The sequence below is a fragment of the Protopterus annectens genome, chromosome 15.part0 (assembly GCF_019279795.1).
Source record: "Protopterus annectens isolate FY-2018-M chromosome 15.part0, PAN1.0, whole genome shotgun sequence".
NCBI lineage: Eukaryota > Metazoa > Chordata > Ceratodontiformes > Protopteridae > Protopterus > Protopterus annectens.
Window position 1 is genome coordinate 515189071 of NC_056749.1, and position 27415 is coordinate 515216485.

At 35.0% G+C, this 27415-nt stretch overlaps 1 protein-coding gene across 5 annotated transcripts in view; it reads right to left on the minus strand.

The window, feature by feature from the left end:
* Positions 1–27415, minus strand: part of GRIA3 (glutamate ionotropic receptor AMPA type subunit 3) — a 2740455-nt gene that overhangs the window by 790172 nt on the left and 1922868 nt on the right. For all 5 annotated transcript variants that reach the window (XM_044057328.1, XM_044057327.1, XM_044057326.1 and 2 more), the window contains exons 9-10: positions 21852–21959; positions 21251–21457 (exon numbers count right to left, since the gene is read on the minus strand). In XM_044057328.1, coding sequence (XP_043913263.1) covers positions 21251–21457; positions 21852–21959 — 315 coding nt within the window. The remainder of the gene's footprint in view (positions 1–21250; positions 21458–21851; positions 21960–27415) is intronic.

A 27415-nucleotide genomic window follows, 5' to 3' on the forward strand; every position in this document is an offset into this window, starting at 1 on the left:
CTCTTTCCAGAACTTAAAAATTACTTACTTACCCATTAAACAGACACTGAACAATATTAAACCAAACTAAGTTGGGGGGGGGGCCTACGTCACCCACACCCCCAATGTGGGGGGATGAGCTCCCACACCCCAACTATATATAGGATAGTACTGCAGTGGGGAAAAGAGCATATACCTTTTACTTGCCTTACTGTACTATACACACTGCTACTACTGCTAGGAACGCACAAAACATCCTCCATATTACTTTAGATACTTCCCATAAAAATGTAGAGAGACATACCCACATTTAAAAACACTACAACAAAACTTTCTACATGACTATCAAGTTACAGAATTTTTTTTTTATCACAAACAAGTCACTGCTCAATGGAAACCCACATCATGTCTCTCACTTATTTCAGTGAAATGAGTTTTCAGTATTTTGAAAATTAGGTGATTTGGCCTCGGTGAAATGAAAGTCAGTCAGTTTTAGGTGATGTGAAGTAGACCCATATATATATATATATATATATATATATATATATATATATATATATATATACATATATATATATATATACATATATACACACACACACACACACACACATATTTACATATGCACTTACTATATTCCTATTACTTACAAGTCTCTATTATTTTATTTAAATCCTCTCAAACATTATTTTCTAACATAGAAATTAATGTTTATGTGGGGGGTGTATATTAACAAGTTTAACTAATTCACTTAATTTATATATACGTTCTATACATAATTGCAAGTAATCTGTTTATTTTTGGTTATTCTGTCCTTGGAATGTGGTTGTATGTAATAAGCTTTATCTATGCACAGTGAGTGTTGTGTTTAATGGTTTTGGCTACATGAAATCATATATATGCCTTACTTCGCTTTCTTTTAATAGGTTTAACTTGTGTGGTGTTTGTTCATTACTTGGGCTCTTATTCAAAGAATTAGAGAATGCTATCGACTGTTGGTACATTTATTTATACAAGTATTAAGTCAATTTTAAAAAATAGTGCTTGTTCTTATTAAAGGTAGAAAAACCGTTAAACTCGCGAGTGTTAAATGCTGTTGCGGGCCTTTTTTACAGTAACTGCTTAATGTTAGTTGCATCGCTTTATTACTTTTTTAACAAACCTCAAGCTGGTTTTCAACTTATAACAGTCTAGATTCCATTTTCAAGCTGCCTGTGCTGCAGGAAATACAATTTGAACTTTAACCATCATTTACAGGAAGTGGACTTTTAGAATGTTAAAACTAGCAACAGAAACAAAAAAATAGAACATTTAAAATTAATCTAGTTAATTTTAAACATGTCCATGTAGTTCTGTGCTCAATATCTTCTAAAATGAAATGAGTGGATGGGAAATAGGAAATACACCCTGGGGATCACTTCTGTGTCTCTGTTCGACAGTGGCACAGGAAAATAACTTTCTTGGGTGGCATAAGCCAGGGAACCTTGTTGGCTAGGCTTACGTAGGCCCTTGGGCCGATAGCCTAGTACCTACCTATGAACCTAAATAATGAAAAGAAGGAAAAGAAAGAATGATGCATTGGGAAGAAGAAAAAGATGAGATCTGCAGACTTAAAGACACCTGGTACTAATTTCTGTTTTATGACATCTTTAGGTTATCCTAATTATAAATCAGTGAAAGTTGTATCCTTTATATAAGTTCAGTGTAAATAAAATATACTGATGCAACAGATATCATAGTACAGAGGAATAATATATTTATACTGATAAAAATGCTCGTTTAAAACAATATTACTGGTTTTAATGTGTCATGAATATAACTTTAATAATAATGAATTATGCAGTTACTGCTATACAGAATATTTCTGATAAACAAAGTACCATCTATTACAGTAATAGAATTTCATCTACAGTTTCTCTGGTTCTGTAACATGCTGCCCTGTTTTATCGTACACACAAACATTTACACACTGTCAGACTGGATTTTTGATCATTTAGTCTAAATATTTAAGGACTTGGTATTGTGAGTCCTGATATTTTAAAAGGTTACCTTCCTTAATTGAGCCATTATTTTCACTGACCTAATATATAGTTTCATACACATATTTCATTTATGCAAGTACAAACCATTAACTTCTTTGCTAGCTATGTCTGATATTTCTGACATTTACTAACTTTTGCATTGTTAACTGTGGTGGTGGTGCTGCGGTAGCATTGTCGCCTCACAGTTAGATGTTGCCCATTCGATTCTCAGTTAGAGCGTTTTCTGTGTAGTGACATGCGTGAATGGGCGTTCCTTCGTTGAAGGTTGTGCGTTAGGCCCGGCAAGCCAGTACGTAAAAATCTACTGCCAATCATTAGCAGACCGGAGTTCCGCTGTGGCAACCCCTAACCGGGAAAAGCCGAAAGACACAAACAAACTTTTGCATTGTTCAAGGGCTATCTGGTATATTCTTCATGGGCTCCCTCTGAATACAGATTCTTAATAGTTAAAATAACTGATCTGTTTCTTGCAACAGACAGTGGCACAGCTAAAGTTTAATCTCATAAAAAATATAACAAACACATAGACCATGGGTAATCCACAGATAAAGGAAGACCTGAGATATATAAAACAAAAACGTAGTTAAGGATCAAGACTGTTGGTGGATTACAGAATACTTACAAATGCAAAGCATGAATGAAGCTGATAGCATAGTAAACAGAAATGACATGTGACATATGCCACACACAACATCTGGCAGTGTATTAAATATTGTTGAAGAGAGTTATTAATCATCTGAAAGTTGGTAAGTTACAGATTAAGCATCCGTACCTTAAGTAAATGATGATACATTGCAATTCTATATATATATATATATATATATATATATATATATATATATATATATAAAACTACATCCACATGCAAAAACACACTCAGATTGAAATACATATTTACATAGACCACACTTGTCTATCTATAAGTAAGAAGTCTACAGATGTATGTACATGAGGTATAACAAACTGCCTACAAAAAAGAAATACCCCATAACCTTTTGGTATTACTTCAGGATACAGTTGTCCCAGTGCTTTCCTTGAAATGCAACTGTGAAATCTAACACCTGATGTGATGCCCAAAAGAGCTGTGAAATGCAACAGAACTATAAGGTTAAACACAGGCAATATTTCATTAATAAAATGCAAATGAAAACAAGCATGCAGAAAGCTAGCATATCTTATATGTGATAACATATGGTTCAGACCTCTGGACACTGGTTGCTAAATAATTGTTTTTTATACAAAAATGATTTTACAGACATTTGATTGGAAATTATAAACAATGATTATAAACGTGCTCTGAGGGAAATATATTTATTTAACTTCTCTATAGATATTAATTTGCATATAACGGCATTTATATATGCTACTGTACTTGTACTTTATTATAAGCTGCTGTCTTCCATGGTATATAGAAACAGTTTAGAGGAAAAGATGCTTAAAACACCTCAATCTGCTCAACATCTGTTGCCCTAATTACTCAGTTACTTTGCTAATTATTGGAAAATAATATTAATGAGCAGATTTAACTCTTCGAAATGTTCTGCATTTGTTAGTGAAATATGTAATTTTATTTTATACTAAACTGACTTTTAAATCATTTCAGCATTTTTCATCTCCCATTGGTATGATGGATGCAAAAACTTGATCCACACATTTCAGAATATGACAATGAAAAGTACTATAAGCAAGTCCATAAGTACACGATACTGATTTTTATTTATTTTCATCTGTTTACCGGGAAAGTCTGACTGGGCTTAGTGCCCCATTTTCAGCAGAGGCCTGGGAAGAAAAGCTCCACAATATATACAACATAAGTTCCAAGATTCATTGATACACTAGTACAGTATTTGAGCAAATTATCCAACAGAAGTTCCATAATACATTCATACAATATTGCAATATTATAAGAATAGATAGTTAATGAACATTTACTTAATATAGGATCCAGACATAATGGTAAAAGGTAACAGAGATTAGTCAAATATAACAGTAAGAATGATATATATATATATATATATATATATATATATATATATACAGACATATATATATATATATATATATATATATATAAAATATAACCATAAAAGAATATTTCCTGTGCAGAAGTTAAATGTATATTCCAAGTACTAGAGGTATTGATAATAACATACATGCATTCATAATACAATCATTCACTTAAAAACACTCCTTATTTGTATATTTACTCTCATGCATAGCTACATAGAATATATTCACTCACTTAACTGTTAATATACATATCAAGCACCTACTCATAATTTACAAACACATACACACAGTTATATGTATGCACAGCCATGTAAATAAGTTATGCATACATAAACAAATATGTAATTTTAAATTGTAGTACATTTTAATTATACTTCTATATTTATTACTTTCACCTTTTCATCCATGTTATTAAATGTGTTTTAAAAGTTTTATGATAAGTGATCCTGATATGTACTGGTGTTATGATGTCTATAGGTTAATATGTTATAGTTGTTGTCAGTTTTATTTATTCCCTCCATATAAATGCTTAAATACTAGACTATGTATAGCATTTTCTATAGTATGATTAATTAGAAGAAATGACGATATAAAATGTCTTGATCAAATAGAGACATTTGAAATGCATTATTTCTGGGATATTTTTGATGTATTCAGGAATGCATAATATCATTCTTTATTATTAACATTTCCAACTATATATTTCTATGATTTAAATATTAATATTTCTCAAATACTTTATATTGTTTTCCTTTTAACATGACTTGAGTGTGGTCTAGTTAAAATTAGTAATGTTGTTGTGATTTGTATGATTATATCATTAAATCAGGACATTTTCATTCCATGATGGGAGGTTTGAATGTATATAAGTTTGAAATTTTGCTCTTTTTGTATCTGTCCATAAAAACAATTATTAGTACTTGGTTATTACATTTGAAGCTAAATCATCTTAAATCAGTGCATTTATATGTTCTTATGAATGTTGACATATAACTGTCTCTCATTAAACATCAATGGACTGAATAATCCATCTAAGAGGAGTAGCTTAAACAAATATTTAAAACTGCATAAAGTTCACATAATTTTCTTAAAAGAAACACATTTGTTATCTGAAGATGTAGATAGATTAACGTTAAAGGATTATTCAACTCTTGTGAGTTCTCATTTTAAATGAAAAAATGAGGCATTCTTATTCTTTGGAGAAATGTATTACCTATGCCTAAAATATTAAATACATATTCTGATAAAAATGGGATTTCATGTTCAGCAATAGTAGAATTTGACAAAAAAACTGATACTTTTGTTAAGTCTTACTAGATACCTGGAAATGGAGCCAAAGTTGCTAAGAAATATTTGGATATTATAACCTTATATACAATGGTGAATTGATTATTGCAGGAGATTTTAACTGTATTGTTTCTATTAAAGACAACCCTACTGATAAGATTCCTAAGCTGTCCTCAGTAGCTAAACACTTAGATCATTTTATTAATTCTCAACATTTCAGTGATACCTATGATATTAAATCAACTAACTCTCTTAACTTTACATAGTATTCTTAAAGATTTTTATACCCACACAGACATTGATAAAGTTTTTACTTCTAGTAGTTTATTTACTAAAATTGAAGCTGTATTGATAGCTTCATATCCTTTATCTGACCATAATGCTATTACATTTCCGTTAATGTTAAAGCCAAGCAATTTGATTTACTATCAGAGAATCACTGCTTATAAAGTAAAATAAAATAAAAAAAAAACTTTAAGGAATGGTGTCTAAAAGAAATAGATCGATCCATTGAAATTAATAATAATGGAGAAGTTTCAGAAGTAATTTTCTGGGTGTCTTTAAAAAAATATATGGAATAATTAAAAATTGGTACATATGTAAAAAAATGAGTGGGATAAAGGAGTTGATGCCGTTGCAGTCTTTTTGTTGTATCTTTCGGCTTTTCCTAGTTAGGGGTCGCCACAGCGGAACTCCGGTCCGCTAATGATTGGCAGTATATTTTTACGTGCAGAGTTGCCAGCCCTGACGCACAACCTTCAACGAAGGTACACCTATTCATGCACCACACAAAATATAGATAAATTAAAATCAAATTTAAAACCTTATGACAAATCAGCAAATGCTGAGTTTAAAATATTAAATCAGAAGTATCTTGATGTACATCACTATATAATATAAATAAATCTGGAAAACTTAAAACTACAAACTTACTCAATAAACCCAAAAAGGTTACACAAGATGGCTGTTCGATTTAAGAAAAAAAAATACTAATCATATTAAAGGCAATAAAAATAAAAAAAAGCAACTGATTTAAAAGACATACTAGAATGCTTTAGGAAATATTATGAAGAAACTAATAACAAAGAGACAGATTTAGAAATCAACAACATAACCAATTACTTTTGGAAAGACAATATAAGGTTTAAATTAACCAAAAAAAAACAAAGAACCAAAGTTGACAAGTCATTCACTTTTAAGGGGTTAAAAGATCAAATTAACTATCTTAAACCAAATAAATCCCCTGATCTTGATAGTAGAATTCCAGAATTATACAAATTATTCCCAAAAAATATTCTGAACAAGTTAAACATATGTCAACTAGCCCCCCCCCCCACGGAAATATTCCTGGATATCTCCTATATTGAAACCAAATAAAGATTCTAACTTATGTTCTTCTTATTAAATGTTGATTATAAAATATTTATGTTTATTCTTGCAAAAATACTGAACCTTATTATGTCAGGATTAATAAATGATGATCAGACTGGATTTATACTACATAGAAAGGTTCAAGACAACATAATTAGGCTTACTATTTTGATAGATATGGCTAATAAAAAAAAGAACTAACTATAATAAGTCTAGATATAAATAAGCTTTGATACTATTAGTTGGAATTATTTGTTTAGACACAAACAATATGAATTTTCCCTAAATTTTCTGACTCTTATAACTAGTCTATATAGTAACTTGTTCTCTTTTATTAAAATTGCCTCTTTTCTTTCTAGCTTTTTCAAAATATTAAAAGGTACAAAACAGGGTTGGCCCTTTCACCTCTATTATTTGCTCTAACAATTGAACCTTTCTCAAACATTATTAGATCAAATAACTAGAAAAATTCAAGGATTCTTGACAGATGAAAGTTATTCCTGTAAAATTCAGTTATTTGTAGATGACATTTTAATAACAAGTGGTGATGTTGAAGCTTCAATAGAAAATGTAAGTCTATTAATTGCTTTGAAATACAGTCATGGTTAACGTTTAACCTTGATAAAACAGAAACTTTACTTATTGATAAAAAAGTTAGTAAATATTTAAGAAACTATACATTTTTATTTGGGACAATTCACAAATTAATTATCTTGGAATTATGATTAAATCTAATGTAAAAAACTTAATAACAATAAAGTATAGTAATTTAATAGGCACTGTTACTAAAATAATTAATTAGAACATTTTTTTACAATGGAAGATATACTTACTTTAATAAAAATGATAATACTACCAAAAATACTTTTCTATCTACAATCACTAATTATTCTCCTTCCTAAAAATCTGTAAGAAAATCACCTTAATTTTCTCTGGTTCCCCAATAACCCAACAATAGTCAATGACTGGAAAGTTAAAAGTTGGCAAGAAGGTGGATTAAGTTTTCCAAATGTTGAATTATATGCAACGTCCACAATTCTCAATATAATAAATATCTCTATGGTTAAATTCCTTTTACCAATCAACATGGAAATCCATTCATGAAAGATTAGTAAATAATAAAAGCTATGTTGTAGAATCTTTCTCTAAATTAGGAATTAATACATTTTACTGGATCTTGAAAGATGTGTTTAAATAAAAATACTATTCCTCTCCCTTCACTGATTACATCCTTATAAATTTCAAAATTTAAAATATTTATGAACTCTATTGTTCCCCATATCAAATACTGTGGGTTGTTTGGGAACTTTTAATATAAACAAAATGCTAGACCTTAGAGATGCAAATTTAATCTTTTGGCATCAATTCTTAATTTGAAATAAATCACATAATACAGATTAAAATCTACATGGATTTTCAAACAAAACATATTCCAAAGATACTTGAGTATTTTTTTAAATCAAATGTAACTCAAATAAGAACAAATCATATATATCAAGAATTTATAAAATAATAAGAGAAGAGTTTGGTTCCATAGATTCATTATTTTGGAATTACTCAACTAAGATCAATAAGAATGCCTTTTCTGATGAAGATAAGTGCTTAATTCTAAAATTTGTGAGAAAATCTACTTCTCTTTATTGGAAAATATATATACATCGAAATTTCTTCACAGAGCTTTTTTAACTACACAAAGTGGCTTTAATATATAACTATGGGAAATGAATTGTTGGAGGTGTAATGAAGTCTCTAATGCAGATTGATTTCATGTAATATTGGATTGTAAAATAACTCATTTTTGGGTTGAATTTAGCAATTTTGCCCAAACTTTGTAGGCAAATAATTGTATCCTTTGTAACTCCTCAGTCTTATTTAATGTAACAGTTCCAGATTCCATAGCTAGGGTGCAGGTGCCTCTCCTTTGGTCCACTTTAGGTATAACAAGAAAAATAGTCACAAAGAACTGGAAATGTAAAACCACTCTTTATTTCACTGAATTCATTAATTTAGCAAAAATGTCTGTAAAAAAGAATTATCAACTGCCAAAATGATATTACTTACCAGTGTAGATTTCTTAGCAAAAGTCCTAGAAGACAAACTGCTCCTTCATCATGGATATTAAAGCAGCTACCATAGCTTCATGGCAGATAATAAACTTCAATGATTTGCATCCAACCATGCATGAGGAATGATACTGACATAGTCTCAGATTACATGCTTAACTACAATGAGCAGAGAAACATACTGAAACTGTTTAGATATTTTGTAAATATTTGATGCAGTATGTTATCACATATTTACAAGTGAAGTTAAAAAAAAAAAAAAAAAAAGATACCTAGCACAGACCTTGAGGTCTGATTTTGAAAATATCTCTACTCTAACAGATGGTGAAATGGCAAGCTGGCATCCCAACCTTGCTTAAAATTTAAGCTTTATAACCTTTCATGTTGACATCTGGTGACCCTTCCACTTTCACAGCATTTGACAACATAGTTGATAAAGCCAAATTTCACAGTATGCTGCCAAGAAAAATTTTTATTATACATATCATAATATACACCATATCATCTCTGATATCCAGACATTGCTCCTTGTTAGTAGAATGTTGGTCACTACCAAATCTATAGTTTTTAAATCATTTAAGGCAAAATATGAAATTTTTTCAAATGTTAGAGAAAAATAAATTGTCTTAGGTTCATCACCTCCTTACTTTTTACTGCTGAAATGGTCTCAAGCTAGATACCTTGTGCAGTGCTTGAACAACATGTAGCCTTAAAAAGACATGTTGCATCCACCATAAAGAATATTACGGGAAAGGAGGTCTGTTTTATCAAGATATCGCCATGCATACTCTTCAGTTCAGGCTAATCCTCATGCTCATCATCAACAACCCCTCTTTTTCTCCCATTTTCAACATGAGGTTAGGGTGTCAAGACCTCTCCTCTCAATTCAGTGCCATTCCCATACCTTTTTTGACCATCATTATTGATGGTCACAGATCTTCCCTCATGCAAACCATGTTTGCTGGATGTCCACATTTCCTTTTCCTTTTTCCTGTCTTCCAAAATGTCTTTGCCAAATTATCTTCTGCCTTCTTGCACATGTAATTGGACCATTGTAAGCTGTTATGTTTGACCTTTTTTACAGCTGGAGCTACTTTGGCTTCTGCCCTGATGCCATTTCTTCATCTGTCCCACAGTATCTGCATCCTACCACCCATCTTAGGCAATTCATCTCAACCAACTTTAGCTTTCTTAACTGCACTGCATTTCCTGCCCTGTACAGAACATAAGTAGTAGTTGCATCACTGTTTTGTACACCTTACATTTCAGGTTCTTTGGCATACGTCTATGATATACTACCCCTGGCATTCTGTGCCATTTGGCTGCAACTCATCTGATCCAAGACTTGATCCCTTTTCCTCAGCTATACTCCAAAATACTTGAAGCTGATAAGCTATTCCACTATGTTCCCTTTTATCTTGAATTTCAGCTTCTCCTGAAAACCCCCATTTGCTAACATGGCAATGGTCTTGTTTGTACCCTAGTTTCCTTCTGTGTGCCTTCAGTTTTGCACTTTTTTCCCATAAAATATTTGCTGAAGTTCCTGTTCCGAGTCTAACTGTAATGCCACATCATCTGCATATGGCAGCTTTGTTGATCTGTCCATTTTGACTTGTTTGCTGATCTAGTACATCACTTACAAACAGTGGGCTCAGATCTGAACTCTGATACACTCCACACCAACTGGGTACCCCTCTGTGAGTCTAACCCTGTTTCTAATTTTGTCATTGAGTCTCTGCACATAGCCTGCTGTAGTCTACTATTGTTTCTAGATCTTTAAACTATCACAGAACTCCCAAATTAACTTTCTTGGGGCCTTGACATATTTTTCTCTAAGTCTAAAAAAGCCCAGTTGAGCTGTTTTTTCATCTCACTCTCTTTTTCTCCAACTGTCTCACTGCAAACATTCAATCAGTTGTACTGCATCCTGATCTGAATCTGAACTGCTCATCTCCCATCTAACTTTTTACTCTGCATTCATTTATTAATAATCCTCTCCAGCACTTTCTTGCCACACAACAGGATTTTGATACCTCTAAAATGTCTGCAGTTGTGAATATATAGGAATAAAAATGAGCTCAGCAACACAAATCAATCCAAATGTTTAATAAAACAACAAAGCTTTTGTCTTAACCCTTCAGCAGTGTAAAAAACTAACACTCAACACCATCCTTAAATACATTACAAAAATAACACAGCCAATGAAAATCAACAATTAATGCAATTAAAAATGAATGCCATTAAAGAGCATGAGCATTTAATGCAAGCACATCTGTTTGTATTTTAGATTAGGCTTTACTGATACTGTCTAGGTAAGTCCAGGTGAGTCAGCCTGCAACTGGATAATCCAATCATATTCTTTCATTTCTAGTTTGTTATTAATGTCCCCTCTCAAGTTCTTAAAAACTTTGTCCCTCACCCTAAAAGAAAAAACATGGTTGCTGTCCTTCTCACTAATATGCATAGCCAAAGAATTTGTGCAAGCATTCCTTCTAATATCAGACCTATGTTCAATGATTCTTTTAATTTTCTTGTAGAATTCCCTACATAACTTGTGCATACATTGCAAGTTGCTAAATACACTATATTTATGGAATCACATGTCGCAAAACAAATAAAAGTATATGTCATCTTAGTATTAGAATGGATAAAAACAGTATCCCCATTAATAAAAATTGCAACAGCAACAATTACAACATGGAGAAGTACCATTTTTATTAGAAAGGCTTCTTTCTTCTTTCAAAAGTTGTACAAATGTCCTTATACCATAATTGCTGTTTTAAACTTGGGCAATTATGATAGGAAAAACTTGGACTGGTGCCAATAATAGATCGTAGTTCGGGCAAAGATCTTAAAATAAGTCAATTCTGACTTAAAATCTTCTTTAAATTGTTTGTATTCCTATTAAAAGTAGTTATATGCCATAATCTATCATTCTTTTCAGACAGGATATGTCCTTCATTAGGTAAATGTAAACAATCCATTCCAAAATAAGGACTAGCCCTATCACTTCTTGAACTTACAGCTTCTTCCATCAAAGTATTCAAAATTATTTCATCATACCCTCTTGCAAGGAATTCTTGTTTTATCTCAAACATTTGTTCATAACATTTATTCAAATTTGTGTTGAGTCTACTCATTCTTATAAATTGCCCACTAACTATGCCTCTAAAAACATGGGGGGCATGCATACTGCTCCAATGTAAGAATTTGTTCTGTGTACAGATTTTTTAAAAAATTGTTGTGTGTATATTAACACCATCATATAACAGGGAGACAGCTGGAAAATTATTACTTTTCCTAGAAAATTTCAAAAAATCAGTACTTGTATTTAAATAAAGAAAATATTTAAATATTCAATAAAATAATGTAATTCATTAACTGTACCACTCCACACAAAAAATATATCAACAAAGCTTTTAAAGCAGTTTACTTTTGATGAATATTGCAAATGTGCATTATAGTTGTGAATTTCTCATTTGGTCATGTATAATGCTTATTTTCCAGTCGTCTGGGTCGTGCCTCTCTCTCTATATTATTCTGAGTACCATTAAGAGTCATTTCTTCCTTGACTTGCCCAATATCTTGATCATGTCTGCTGCGACCTTACCTGAACCTGCTGCTTTCTTCTCAGTGCTTTCGTTCTTCTTCGGGGGCTGGGTCTTCTTCCTCTGTAATTGTAGGCAAAGTATGGTGTTGTACAACTTCTGGTTTTCTTTTTCATTCAGAAGCTGCTGGAAGTCCTCCCTCCATCTTACTTTGATGTCCCATGGACCGGTGAGAAGGTTATTGCTGGAATCAGTTATTTATTGCATGGGATGGCCATCTTCTTTATCTTTTTGATTTTGCTGGGAGACCTGACAGAGTTTATTTGTACTGTCTGATGAGTCACTTGCCACAAGCTGACAAGGTGCCTCTGATGACTAGTTCTTTGTTATTGCAATTTGTATTGCAACTGTTCTCATATCATCTTTGTTAGCCAACCAGTATTCCTTCTTAGAATGGTTCATCTTTTCTATCTCACACTTTATCTACTACTTTCTTTTCATAACTTCCTGGACTTCTGCATTGTACCACCAGTTTTCCTTATGTACCTTATTTACATATGTAGCTCAGCCACATACCTGCTCCATCGTCTTCACATATGCTGTTTGGAGGGCCGTCATTCTTTTTTGACTACTTTGTTACTAACTGTACCTCTAACAGTCCACAGAGCAGTTATACTGCTAAATACTGGTTAGAAAACAAGCTGTGAGTTGGAGAGGAAACACAAAACATAATCACTTGATGCAGTTTTCCCATGTGCCTCTGATACAAGAGATTTGGGAGGTCACTCAGTAGAAGTTCTAGCTTTGCTGGAATTTTCATTTTGTTTTTACTGATTGATTTTAAAGATGACAGAGAGGAAATGATGCAGGTATGTTTTTTGTCAGTGAATGGAAATGACCTTGTTTTTTTTACATGAAGTAATGTGAAGCTTTTTAAAAGCTGTCATGAGATAGGCCATGCATAGTCAGATAATGATGGAATATACAAGTGGGATGGCTAAGTGGTATTTTCTCACATTAAGTAAGGCAGCAGAGATAATCTGAGATTAAAAATTCTTCATGAGTTACAACATAATGGCTTTATAAACTGCCTACAAACAGATGGGAACAGAGTATGTGGGGGTGCTCAGGCACTTAAGCTGAAACAAGGACAATTGTTCCTTCATTAGTTTAGCACTTTGGCTGAGGAGGAGTTATGCCCAAGTATAAATATCAAAGGTGTGATTATTTTACATATGCCTGTGGCTAGCTAGAGCATTGTCCAGGTGCCTTTCTTGCTCAACTGTCTTGTATGAAAGTTTGTTAATGTACCTCCCTCGGCAATACACTGCAGTGGCTGATTCACCAAGTCCATGAATAGTGACATGAGATAAACTTATATGAAACAAAGTATTTTTGTTGTTTTGCTTAATGTGATCACTGAGACTTTTATTAACCTAGCAACAAATATTTTTATAGACTTGTCTTGAAAATGTAGTGTATGCCTTGAAGTACAAATGACATAAATGTGCAAGAAAAAAGCTCTTAAATACATTCAGAATAGATGACCAATTAGCATCTAGTTATATTTCCAAGTTATGGGGATATACCTGAAGCTGGCCATAACAAGGAGAGTGGTCTTAACCTTTTTCTGTTCATGCAGTTTTCCACTGTTAAGCTGCAGTCATTACTATAAGAATGAAAAATGAAAAACAAAGTATCCAACAACAAAGGCGAGACCCAGAACCGAGACTAAGACTATTAATGAAGTGCTTTTTGTTGCCGTATATACGGCAACTTCTTCAGATTAATACAAACAAAAAACCTTACAAGCTTATATAGCAGATACAAAAAAATCACATGATAGGCGGTCAGCTGGTGTAACGTACATCGCTATAAAGCAACACATTCAAAAAAATCCACCCACATGTTCATCATTCTACCTAATTGGATTCAAGTCTCAAACAGAGACTACTTTCAATCCACATACGTCCCCCCTCTCTTCAAAACATCAGGTATAAAATGATAAGAAAGGTTAATGTAAATATAACTCATTAAATTAATCTAAACATTTAGACATATAAAATATAATCATGATAAGGGAGTTATACTATTATGGACAGTATTGTAGTATTGTAGGCCTGCCACTGTCATATAATTGTTTACAATCGTTGGTGAGAGTTTAGCTGCCATCTATATACATATGTATGCACATATTTTCATACAAACTTGAAAAGAAGTTGCACCTATATATATGTTGGGACTTGTAGTGAAGTAACCAATATGTCAAATGGTTTCATTTTAGGTTAACATTCTAAATTTTTTAAATGAACATAATACAAGATGATTTTATATGTCTAAATGTAGAGATTAATTTAATGAGTTATATTTACATTAACCTTTCTTATCATTTTATATCTGATGTTTTGAAGGGGAGGGGGGGTATGTGGATTGAAAGTAGTCTCATACCAGCTGACCGCATCCATCAGTTTGTTATTTACCCCGTTTGTTTTAGTCATTACTATAAGAAAGAATGAAATGAATTACTATCAGTATGAAGAACAGAACACCATAATTTTGTCTAGGCAGCTGATGGATCAAGCAAGTGCATAAAGGGAACTAGTTTTGCCTGAGTAACACTGCAAACCAGCTGTGACTGTCTGAAGGTGTTCAGTTTCTTGAACTAAGAGGCTGTTTTGTGGCTAATCTGATTTAAGCTGTATCTTTACATGACTATGTTTCCATGGAAAGAGTTTTAGCAGTTTGTGATGAGTAGGAATGGAGCTAATATAAGTATGTCTGGGGGAGGGAAAGTGGTGATGGATGAATGGAAAGAAAGGAAAGCTATGGTTTTATGGTACGACTAGTGAGTAATACCATAAACACCTAGTCCGGTCTTGGTACAGAGTCACAATAATGTTCAGGCAGTTACTAAGAGCTGCAGTGGACCTTTGTCAGTACTTAGAGACTTTTATCTCATCCTACTTGAATACCTCATTTACTGAAATGTCTCTGTAATATTGCCTTTGCATTACTTCCGAATCATTTTTTTGTTGCAGTACAGTTTCTAAGTTGATTTGTGCCAGTGCTTGTAATGACACTGAGTTAGTCAAGTAATGCACAATGTGGCTACATCATTTTACATTCATATATTCATCATAAAATCATTCCAGGTCTTTCGGGAAGAAAAAGCATCTTTGGATAACCTAGTGCAAAAAACAAGTAATCTCCGTGGTATCCACGAAGTCTCAAAGCAACACACTAAACAAGTATAGTGTGGTGTTGCAATGTTTGTAAAATGATTCAAAATCTCTAACTACTAAATAGACAACATGATTCTTGCCATTATTGACCAACACACAAAACACTTGAACCTTCCAGTAAAGTTAAAAATATATTTAAGAATGGACTATTTTTTATTACACTTTCATAGCTGATCCCTGTTTAACGATACTTTAACTGGAAATATTTTTTTCTTCTGCTAAGGGTAGTGCACCTCAGAATGCCAAACATCATCAATGTGTTCTCAAACATTTTACTCCATGTTCTGATTATTTTATATTCCTTTTATTAGGAAAGGTAGAGTTTCTTACTTTTAACTTGTCAGTATCCTATAGATGGGTGTCTTTTCTACAGTTTTCTGAATGTTTTGTTTGGCATAGCTTGTTATCAAGTTTAATTTATTGCTGTGTAACCCCCCTCTTTAAATTTGCTATTATTAAACTCAGTAATACAGAATAGCATTGGCATCTACCACCTTATTCCCATTTTGTACACTGACCATCACCTAGAAGCAATGTTCACACCGCCGGGTGGCTAGCCCTGCCACAGCCATTCTTACGGACCACACACGTGTACTCACACCTACAGCTGACATATATTTGATAACAAAACTTATATTAAAATGTCTTTGATGACAAGTAAAACATTTAGAAGAACTTTTGTTTCACAATGCAAATTTTCTTGGCTTTTAACTGGCATCATAGCCTCAAACAAAAAGTTTTTCAGATTGGTTCTCAGCTGGGCTGCCTTATTTGCACTGTCTGCATGTCCTCATTGCATTCTTGTGTGTTTTCTTCAGGAACTCCAGGTTCCTCTCATATCCTAAAAGTATGGAGCAGGTGGATTTGTGACTCTAGATTTTCTGTAGAGGGGTGTGTGTGCTTGCAGTGCATGTGTGGTATGAAGAAAGGCCTAGAAATCTACTTCCATTCCTCACTTGCCTAGTAAACTCTGTGGATGGTGACAGCTGTTCAGAGGGTCACTATAGCAGCTGCATGTGACTCAACAGCAATGGATGGATGGCTGTTGTTGTACAGTATACATATCTCAGTAGTAGTAATGCCATGCTTATGTACTTTTAGGCATATGCAGAATTGACTGACTGAGGATAGAGCTGTAGCTATTCCAGGGTGAAGGCAGTAACTGGCCAAATTCAAGCTTTTAGGGGTGATGTGATTAACACTGCAGCAGAAGTGCCACGTGAGCCCCCAAGTTAGTGGTGCTTGTGTGGCTGGGCACAAGTTCAGTTTTGGAAGTCATGTAAGTAGTCACAGTATGAAACTGCAGCTGCTTAAATTATTTAAATAGCTTGTTTTGAGTGTGCACACCATCTGTTAAGAACAGTAAAAAGGAGGAAATACTGCTTGTTGCTGTTTTGATCTTAAGTATTGGCTGAGGGGCAGAGCTGAAGTTGGCTCATTTGGCAACTTGTGCTGCTCCCCAAAATGGTACCCCTCAATGCTAAGTTGAGGAACAAAATTAAATAAATACATACATATATACATACACACATACATGCATACATAAAGGATCCATCCACCAATCTGGAGCTCCTCCCTTCTCTCCTAAAGATAAGCACTAGGTCCTAATGTCCTAATACTCTACATGACAGCAAAAAAGGAAATAAAAAAGGTTCATTCTTTAATCTGACACTCCTTTCTTCTCATCTAAAGAGGACCACAAGGTCTTAATGCCTTCCTGCACTACTGCCTACCCCCATGTTTCCATGAAAAGCTTAAAAAAAGGATGTGCTGATCATTCCCACTGACACCTGGCTGCTCCCTTCACCCCACCCGAGCTACTCTTCTGTTAAGGAGTGAGTCAACTGACTGTATATACAGCTAGCAAAGAATTTGGGATGTTTGTCTCCCCTCAGTCTGAAATGAGTGGCTTAATCATCTAGACAGTAAACCTTCTGAGCCAAGTAATAAGATAGCAGGGCTATTAATCAAATGAAATACTGAAAATCCCACTCTGATGAGCATTCAAAATGAAAATTATTAAAAGGTTGATTCACTGAAAATAGCCTTTTCACAAGGGTGTAGCAAGGATTTTTGAAATTGTACAGTTCTAAATGAAAACCGTGAAATTCAGGCTTACAATTTACAAAGTCCTGCGCTATACATTCTGAAAGTCTAACAGACTGAAACATTCAACTGGAAAAATCCAGAAAAGGCAAGAAAAAATAAGTCTGGAAGACTAAAATGAAATACATGCCTTGCAAGTTAAAGAGTGTTTTACAGTGGAGAGGCAAATGCCACTGGACATCCTATGTGAGGGCTTCACCCCCTACCTGCATGTAATTACTCCAGCTCCGAGGGTCCCTTCCCAGAGGAGCCAACCACATAGTAAACATATGAAGCACATAGGAAAGAAGGCTGGGGGACAAGTCCACAAACAGAACCACAGGATTCGTGCCCGTTTTCCAAAATGCAAACTTCTACATCTATAAATACATATTTAAATGTTTTCATCCTCTGTGCAAAGTTACAGTTCTTTCACAATATTCCTATTAGAGCATACACTGCAATGTGCACTTGTGTGTCATCAAAATAAAAATCTTTTCTGTTGGATGAACTGCAACAACCATTTAAACCTTCCATTTTTCTGTTGTCATGTGCCTCACATATGAAAGACAGATAGATATGAATAGTAAACATATGACAATTCGACAGGAATTTCATTACTACCTGAACACTATATACTGTATATGCATATCAGAAATGTAAATATAATTTTAGCATTCAGCTACTAGCATTTTGTGTTCTGATTGTAACACTGATTATATAAGGTAAAACCAGAACTATATACCAACAATCAAATTGTTGTCCCCCCTCCCCCATTCGACACAGTGGTACATACTACCTTGCATAAGACTAAGGGTGCATTTGTGGCAGTAACATTCACCCCCATCTGACACAACTGTACATACTAGCTGGCATGAGACTAAGGGTACATTTGTGACAGTAACATTCACTGGTGGAGCTAAACATTTTTAATGTGTATACTAGCATTATATATTACAACTCCTCCCTAGTAACATCATGTTTGGTTTTACAGTATATATATTTATTAAAAATATGCAAGGTCGAAGTTTGTTTGTCTTTTCGGCTTTTTCCCAGTAAGGGGTCGCCACAGCGGAACTCCGGTCCGCTAATGATTGGCAGTAGAGTTTTATGAAACGCCGAGGTGCCAGCTCGACGCCCAACCTTGCATGCCCATTATGTGCTACTGAACCGCAGGGAGGACATGCAGACTCCACAAAGAAGGCACTCCCAAGCCACACTGAGAATCGAACGGGAGAACCTCTTGCTGTGAGGTAACAACGCTACCGCTGTACCACCGCGGCATGCAATTTAATTATTTAATTACAGACACTAACGTACCTGCACAAGAAACCTCTAAATGGTTAAGCAGCAATACATCTTTGCTAACTCACTTGCAGACTTTTAATTTAAAAGCTTTAAGGATATGAAATTATATTTTTGAGCTGTGTAGTAGGTTAAGCCTCAAAATGAAATTTGAAAACTGTGGCTAACATGGTGTATGCCTGGTTACAAGAAAATGAGAGATCGTATTCTTGAGTTGTGCAGAATGCTACCTACTCAAAAATTTATTTGAAAATCGTGCTTTATATGGTATATACATTGCTAAAAGAAACCAACAATTTGTCTGTCACATTCTGAGGAAATCTCAAAATGTCGTAAAAACATCATGAGGTTTTATGGTTAATATTTTAGAATGTTGGTACAGGCTGAGTTGCAGATTTTGCTCTGTGCTGGGTACCAAAATGGAGGAAGTAGTAGTAAGTTTTATGTTTATTTTTCACCTTTTCCCTTTTTTGTGAGTCTATGCAACCTTAGAGGTGGTGTATGGAATTAGAATTGGTGTATGGAAATCAGGCTCATGGAGACTTGTCCCCACATGGGTGGGGGGTGTAAAGTGGGGCTTGACACCTTCAAAAAAACAATTTTTTTGTGTTTTGAAGCTTTTGAAGTGCTGTTTATATGGGGATATGCTTTTGTGGTGATAAATCTATTGTTAACTAAATGACATAATCACAAATCATAGTGAATCCCTGTCTATATGTATGACCTTTCAGAGACCACTACAAGAAACAAAGTATTTATACTCCTCCAAGATAGGGTTGGATATTATTGTTTAATGAGGCTAGGATTTTTAGCCAGAAAAACAGGTTTTCCACTGCTCATTTTTTCCTGCTGCACCTGCTAATCATCAAGGCACCCCTATTAGCTATACCCATTCATTTCCCCCATCCAGGGTATTACCAGTGAAGGTGATAGATGACTAGAGATTGCTGCCCCACAGGAAGTGGTTCATACCCTTGCTGGTATCCTGACAATGAGGGTGTATTTATTATGGGCTGTAACCCCTCCCATGGGCAGAAAACAAGTAACCTGTATCAGCAATGGAGACACTTTACCCTCCCCATGTAAGTGAACTGTCATGTTCCTACAATGAGGACTGATGCATTTGTAGTTTTGTGGCCAAATGCCCAAGCCTGTATTATCCCTTTGCATCTGTGCCACATCACTGATGGACTGTGGCATTGGGGATTCATATCACTTCACAGAAAGACCATTTCACTGACACCCATTTCACTGAGATAAATCACCTAAAGCTCATTTCACTGACAAGTAGATCCTGGTGTTAGTATATATAGTTAGAGACCTAGTTGGGTTTTACCAAATAATGTAAAACAAAACCAGACAACATAAAAACTGTACCCCTGACACCCCCTAACTATATATACTAACACCAGGATCACACTACAGTGGGGAAAAGGACATATACCTTTGACTTGCCTTAGAGTACTATTTGTCAATGAAATGAGTTTTACGTGAAATGAACTTTCAGTAAAATAAATTTTAGGTGATTTGGTCTCAGTGAAATGGGTGTCAGTGAAATGGTCTTTCATTGAAGTGATACGAATCTGGCATTGGACAGTTATGGTAACCCACCTCTTAAGGACATGCACTCATATTCTCCTGAGTCACTAATCAAACTTGAGTTACTTCAACCATCAGCAGGCTCTATCCCTCTATGCCAATTGCCAACCAAAAAAAAACCAACAATGATAAAACACAAACAAGTTTCAATGTTTCTCTCCTGAAATATTGCGGTCATTTCAGAAACAGTATTTTTAGACAATGAAGTTCAGAAAATTATACTTTGACTAAATATAAAAAGTACACACAAGATACTGTGCCAATGAAAACATTACATAATTAGTTGTGGCATACTTCCTTAATGGCTTCAGTACATGTACAACATCAGGCCCAGACCTCTTATCACAATCCAAAAATAAACATTTAACAGAAACAAGTTGAACTAATACTTGTTTGCAGCTGATACCCTGCATCAGCTATGTACTCATATTATACTGTTCTACTTAACAGAGAATCCAGGAGAAAGTGCAAAATAAATAAAAAATAAGGGTTATTTCCACTTCCCTTAATGGCCACTACCCACAGTGTATTCAGAATTTGTGCCTCTTATTCTCATCTTAAAGAACACATTAGTGGAAACAAACAGGCTCCACCTTCATCACCTCTTTGCGACCACAATATGAAAACAAAAATAATTGCTGTCATGTAATGGCAGAGTAAATAATAGAACATAATGAATTCTTCAAAAAACGTAAATGAAAACAGCCATAAATACTTACCCCATAAACAAGTTCACCCACCATGCCATTCCAAATTTTTGTTTCTGGGTCTCTAGCTCCATATTTACCATCTTCAACAATTGCCAGTCTGTATTTGATGCCAACATGCTTTGCTATTTCAGCTGCAAGGTCCACACAGTACCCTTCATATCTATCATTTCCTTCTAGTTGTTCAAAGTTTTTCTTCTTCATAACATACGGAGCTTCCTGCAATGGTGAAGAATTATTAATATCTACACATTGTTTGTGTCAATGCTGTAGCATGGCAAACACAATACTATAATTTCCACAATCAGTAACTGTCTATATAGAAACAATAGTGTTGTATGATGTTACTATGCAAGTTATGATAAATCATTACAAAATAAAGTTAAAGAAATATATTTTTCAATATTAAACACAGTAAAGTATAAAATGCTGTACATATGGTTATTGTGGTAAAAGAACCTGCAGAATGAGAAAATCAGGATGCTTAGTTTAAAGGTAGTTCAATGCAGTAAAAGAATGAATAAAAACTTCCCTGATACATCTCTTTACCGACAAAAGTAATTCTTTTTCTACAAGGTCAAAAGCTTTAAATATCACAAAATACAAAGCCTACCACAATTGTAGTGACTACTATTGTTCTGTTTTCAACTGATGCTGATTCATTTGTAAGCGGCTGGTCCACTCCAGCGACAAATTTCTCATATTCATTCCAGTAGCCGACCTAAAAAGAATGATCAGATTGTTAGTAGCTTTATATGCTTTATACATTACATGAGATAGTTTTTAAGGAATGTGACAATTACAAAAAAAAAAAAAATGCTGAATTAATTTCTTTAATGTAGTTCAGTGATCTGGGTAGGGGAACTCACAAAGATATTTTCAGCTTTTGTCAAACACATTTTGCACTAACAAATTAAATCAAGTGTTTCCACCCTCCTGGCAAGTATTTTGTTTGAACATTTGAAATTACAGTGTTTTTACTTTCTTGATTCTGTTTGTGCTGAAGTCAACAACAGACCCATGACTCGAGACAAAGGGCCATAATAAATGATAATTAAAAACATTTACATTAGTTATTTTGTCTTGCGTTTGTGGTAATATCCCACAAATTACAATATTAACAAAGTATAACAACATCCATACTTCGAAGTCTGCATAACAATTTCTATTTAAATAGTTACATCATTACAGAGTTCGGCGTTTTACATATTCTCAAGTAATGATTTGAACACATAACCATCTCAGAGGAACAACTAAAAGTATAGAGGCTCAGTACACATGAAGTGGCTTTAGCAATTAAGATTTCTTCTCCAGAGCTTCAGGTTGTGGGGTTTGAGACTCAGCCATAGTCTCTAGTTATTAGCTGTGCGGAATTTTCATATTATGCCCACATCTGAATAGATTTTATCTAGGTACACAAATTTCGTACATCCACCCATGCACATGCCATTTGACTGACTCTAAAGTGTTCATATATACTGCAGTCATATCTCTCAATCTCATAGCACAAGAATTCTGGACAAAGCAGAAACAATGGTGCACAAAGGCCCAAAATAAGGACTGGTTTTAAATATTACTCATAGAAACTTACAAAGTTGGTAGAATTATGGGCATTAGCATGACTCTTCTGAATGATACAGAGTCTGAACCTCAAATGTTTGTCATTTTTTAGTGACTTCAGTACTCAATGATTTGCCAGTAAACCACAAATTTTATTATGACCAGACCAAACATATGAGGCAAAAATCTGGACTTTCTGCAAAATTCTAGATGCTGGGGAGGGTTGCAATTACAATTACCTTGGCCCTTATGGTGAAGGTCATGGTTAAATGGGGTCAAATGAAACTAGTTCACTTACCTACTTAAATTAATACATCATAAAATGAATAAGTAAAAGACTACATCTACCATAAAACATTTTACAGCTCAGAAGGTGTGCTTTATTATACAGAACTGGTGCAAAGAATAGGGCATTGCAGGCACTCTACCAACTTCTGGAAGGAGACACAAAGAAACTATATCAGGTTGCAAAGCAAAGGCAGAAAGATTAAGAGGATAGTCAGACACCCTTCATAAGGGATGCCAACAGCAACCTACTAACCAGTGCACAGAACATCAAAGGCAGATGTAGGGGGTAATTCCAGCAGCTTCTGAATGAAGAATACCCCACAGAAGCTGTACTGCCCCAGATAGAGCCTACAATGAGAGAAGAGAAGGAACCCACCCTACAAGAAGTAAGAATAGCACGAAGGAAAATGAAGTCAGGGAAAGCAGCAGGCTCCGATGAGGTCACAGCAGGTATGATAAAGATGCTCCTATCCCCACACAGCATGCCTTTAGACCTAATCACAGCACCTACACTGCCCTGCTCTCCTTCACACATACTGCTGCAGAAGCTATGGACAATAACCACCTTGTATCCTGCCTCTTTCTTGACCTCTCCAAAGCTTTCAACTAACAGACCTTAACCTCTCCCCCTACTATTCACCAGTTCTCTAGCTATCTCACAAACAGACTCCAGTCTGTTAGGTGGGAATCTGCCTGTGCCCCTTTTCTTCCTATCCAAACAGGTGTCCCCTAAGGATCAATCCTAGAGCCACTTCTTTTCAATATCTTCACCAATAACCTACACTCCTCCTGCTCTTCCTCTACTATTATTCAATTTGCAGACGACTCTACAATCATCTCTATCTCTGACAGCATTCCTAACCTTCACTCCTTAACACAACAATCTTTTTCATCCATCAAAAATGGCTGCCATTCATACACAACAGAGTATCAAAAAAAATAACCAAAAACTTGGCCTTCTGTACTGAACTAAAACATTTCTAGCTCCTAAACCTAGATCAGCTCTTGCTCAAGCCTTTCTCCTTCCTTCCCTTCTGTATGCCTCCCCTATCCTTACTCATGTCCAGACATCTCTCCTGTCCAAACTGGAACAAACCTATAACAACATAGCCAGATTTGCCACTAATCTGCCATGCAGATCTCATCACTGTCTTGCCCTAAACCAACTCCAATGGCTAGAATTCCCCCAGCTCCTCCTCCTCTCCCAGCTACAGCTTACTCACTCCCTACTAAACAAACCCTCAGCCTGCTCCTCACTCTCTTCACTTGTATCTCACTATACCCCAGCCCACCCACTGCAGCTCTGACCAGAACCTACTCGATATTTACAAGACTCACAAAAACACAGGCAAACTGCTTTATAGACACTCAGTCTCCTTAGCCTGGAACAGACTGCCCATAAACATATGTAACATCCCTAGCTCCCCCTGTTTCAAAGCTGAAGTTAAAAACTACCTCCTGAACTCTAGAATCTGCTCATGCCAAAATCCTCCATGAACTCAAGTACATGTTTTGTTACATAACCCTCCCCTTTTAACCTGTCAAACTGTTACACAAGTAACAACTCCCCCTTTCAATAATATGCATCCAAAAAACTCACTTCCTCAGTTAATAACTACTAGTGGTTTGAGACTTGAGAATGCCTATTATACTAATGGTAAAACACTATTTTTCAAATCCACAAGGATTCATCTGTATCTCATGTGGAATGCAACTGAAAAAAAAAAAAAACTTGTATATAGTAGACACCTGATCACTCGTAATTTTTATGCATCAGTTCTGTATTTTATGTATCTAGTTTGTATTTTCTCTGCTGTGTGAATATTGTTAATTTCTGTAAATTTTCTGTATTAAGGAAATACTTTAATCATTACTGTAAAGTTTTCTGTATTTTTCTGAAACTTTTCTCCTCAGGGCTCCACTGAAAATGGGCCAAATGGCTCAGCTGGACTAACCCAGTTAACAAATAGCAAATAAAAATAAAATAAATAGATAATTGGCGAGGGAAGGCAGTGTAGCGTATAGGAAAAATGGTAGTGCAGTGATAGAGAGGAAGAAGAAATAGGTTATGACAGTTGAGAAGAAGATAGAGATGAGAAAAAAGTCCAACTGGGCATTCCTAGACTTGGAGAAACCATATGACAAGATCCCAAGAAAGCTCATCTGGGCAGTACTGCGTTGGTTTTGAAATCTCAGAAACATTGGTAGAATTAATGCAGGCTGTGTTCAAGGACCCAATGACTTAAGTACAAACAGTGTTCAGCCTCACACAGGGGTTCCCAGTGGGAGTAGGTGTACACCAGGGCTCAGCTCTGAGCCCACTGCTATTCATACTGGTGATGGACTACATTAGCTAACAGGTTGAAGGGGACAGATCAACAAAGTTGCTGTATGCAGATGATCTGGCATTACAAGCAGACTCTAAGCAAGAACATCAGCAAAGAACAGGAGAATGGAATGAAAAACTGAAGGCACATGGGATGAAACTAAGCACAGATAAGACAGTTGTGATGGCAGGAAACTGGGGACATCAGAAGAAGCTGAAAATTGAGATAGAAGGGAAGATAGTGGTACAGGTAAATAGCTTCAAGTATCTGAAAGGGGTGGTTGAGGAGAAGGGAAGTCTGAATGAAGAGCTCAAAGATAGAACCAGAGGTGCTGCAGCCAACTGGCAGAAAGTCTCAGGTGTAGTATATGACAGAAGAATGCCAAAGAAGCTGAAAAGTAAGTTGTACAAGACAGTGGTGTGATCAAGTCCTACTGTATGACACAGCAACCTGGGCAGTAAAGGCAGAGCAGATGAAGCTAGAGGTGATGGAAATGAAGGGTGGTAGGAAGCACACTATGGGAAAGATGAAGAAATGAGGACATAAGAGCAAAAGCCAAAATAGCTATAAATGAAAAGATCAAAGAGAACAGATTGGACAAGTGCAGAAAAGTAGAAGACAATCTGGTGAAGAGGACTTGGGACAGACACGAGGAAGGTAAAAAGAAATGAGGATGTCCAGCAAAGAGGTGGATGGAGTGTGTGAAAGGAGATATGCGACATCAGGCAGGAGTGCAGCATTGAATTAAGATTTATTTATTTTTATTTATTTTACATTTGTTTACCGGGAAAATTCAACTGGGTTTAGTACATTTTCAGCAGAGGCCCAGGGAGAAAAGTTCCAAAACAATTCTTAACAAGTAGGTTACATAATATGTTAATGCTTCCCAAGAGAAGTTCCAAGATAATTTTTAGCATTTATTTACATTATACCTTATGGTGACACTTAACACAATACCCCAAAACCCCATGCAAAAAATGAGAAAAAGTGGGGTCATGAAGATGATGGCCAATGACCCCAACTACCTAAAAAGAATGTTTGCATTATCATAAAGGCCAACATGTCACAAATATTGAAATGTCACTGGTGTACTTAAGATTATTTATCAGAGCGGAACATTTTCAGACACAGCCCAAGTTTTACAGTGAGTACAAATTCAAAACAACAGACATATAATGACACAATAAAAAAAACATATCAGCCTGACAATGTGAACATTGGCTCTGGCTTGTCACTGCTGAAGTGGCTCCCTGACCCTGTGTGCAAAATGGGTTGTGAATGGATGGATGAATACTATAAATTTACAGATAACAATTTTACAAATGAAGGAACAGTCCTTAAAATATATCTACTCCTTTCTTAGGACTATATATGTTGCCACTGTTGACTGAAGAAAATTCAATACAGTTACAAAACTTATTCTGACATGTGATATTATGAGGTAGTGCCATCTGTGCCTTGGAGAGTAGGGCAATAGATATGTATATATGTCAGCAAAGCTAGTTAGAGTTTTGTAAAGAATTTTATATTATTTGACTATCACACTGATTTGAATAGATGGTTGAGGTAAAATATATATTTGTAAAATTACTTGTATTAAAAATGCATCAAAAGTAGGTCCTGCTGGACAAAAAGAATGTATGTGTGTATATTATGTTCTATTTACTGTAAATGCTCAAATGTGTATGTTTTATCAGAGAACCCTGGAAAGGTGGAAAGTCTGAAGTTGAGTTTTGGTTTTCAGATGGATGCTGACATGGATCTTGGTGAAGGTTTGTGTATTGTATCAGAGTCAGGGGGCCAGAGGTGATGTCATCCTCTGACTAGCATCTGGTTTCTTTGGAACCTTTGCAGCACCACTTTAGAATCTGACAGGAAAGATTTCTGACAGAATATATCTCACACATCCACACAGACAAAAAGAGATGTCATCTGGCTTTTGCTCTGGTAAAACACTCAACAAACATCAGCTTGCCTTGCTTTAGTAGTCAGGGAACAGTAA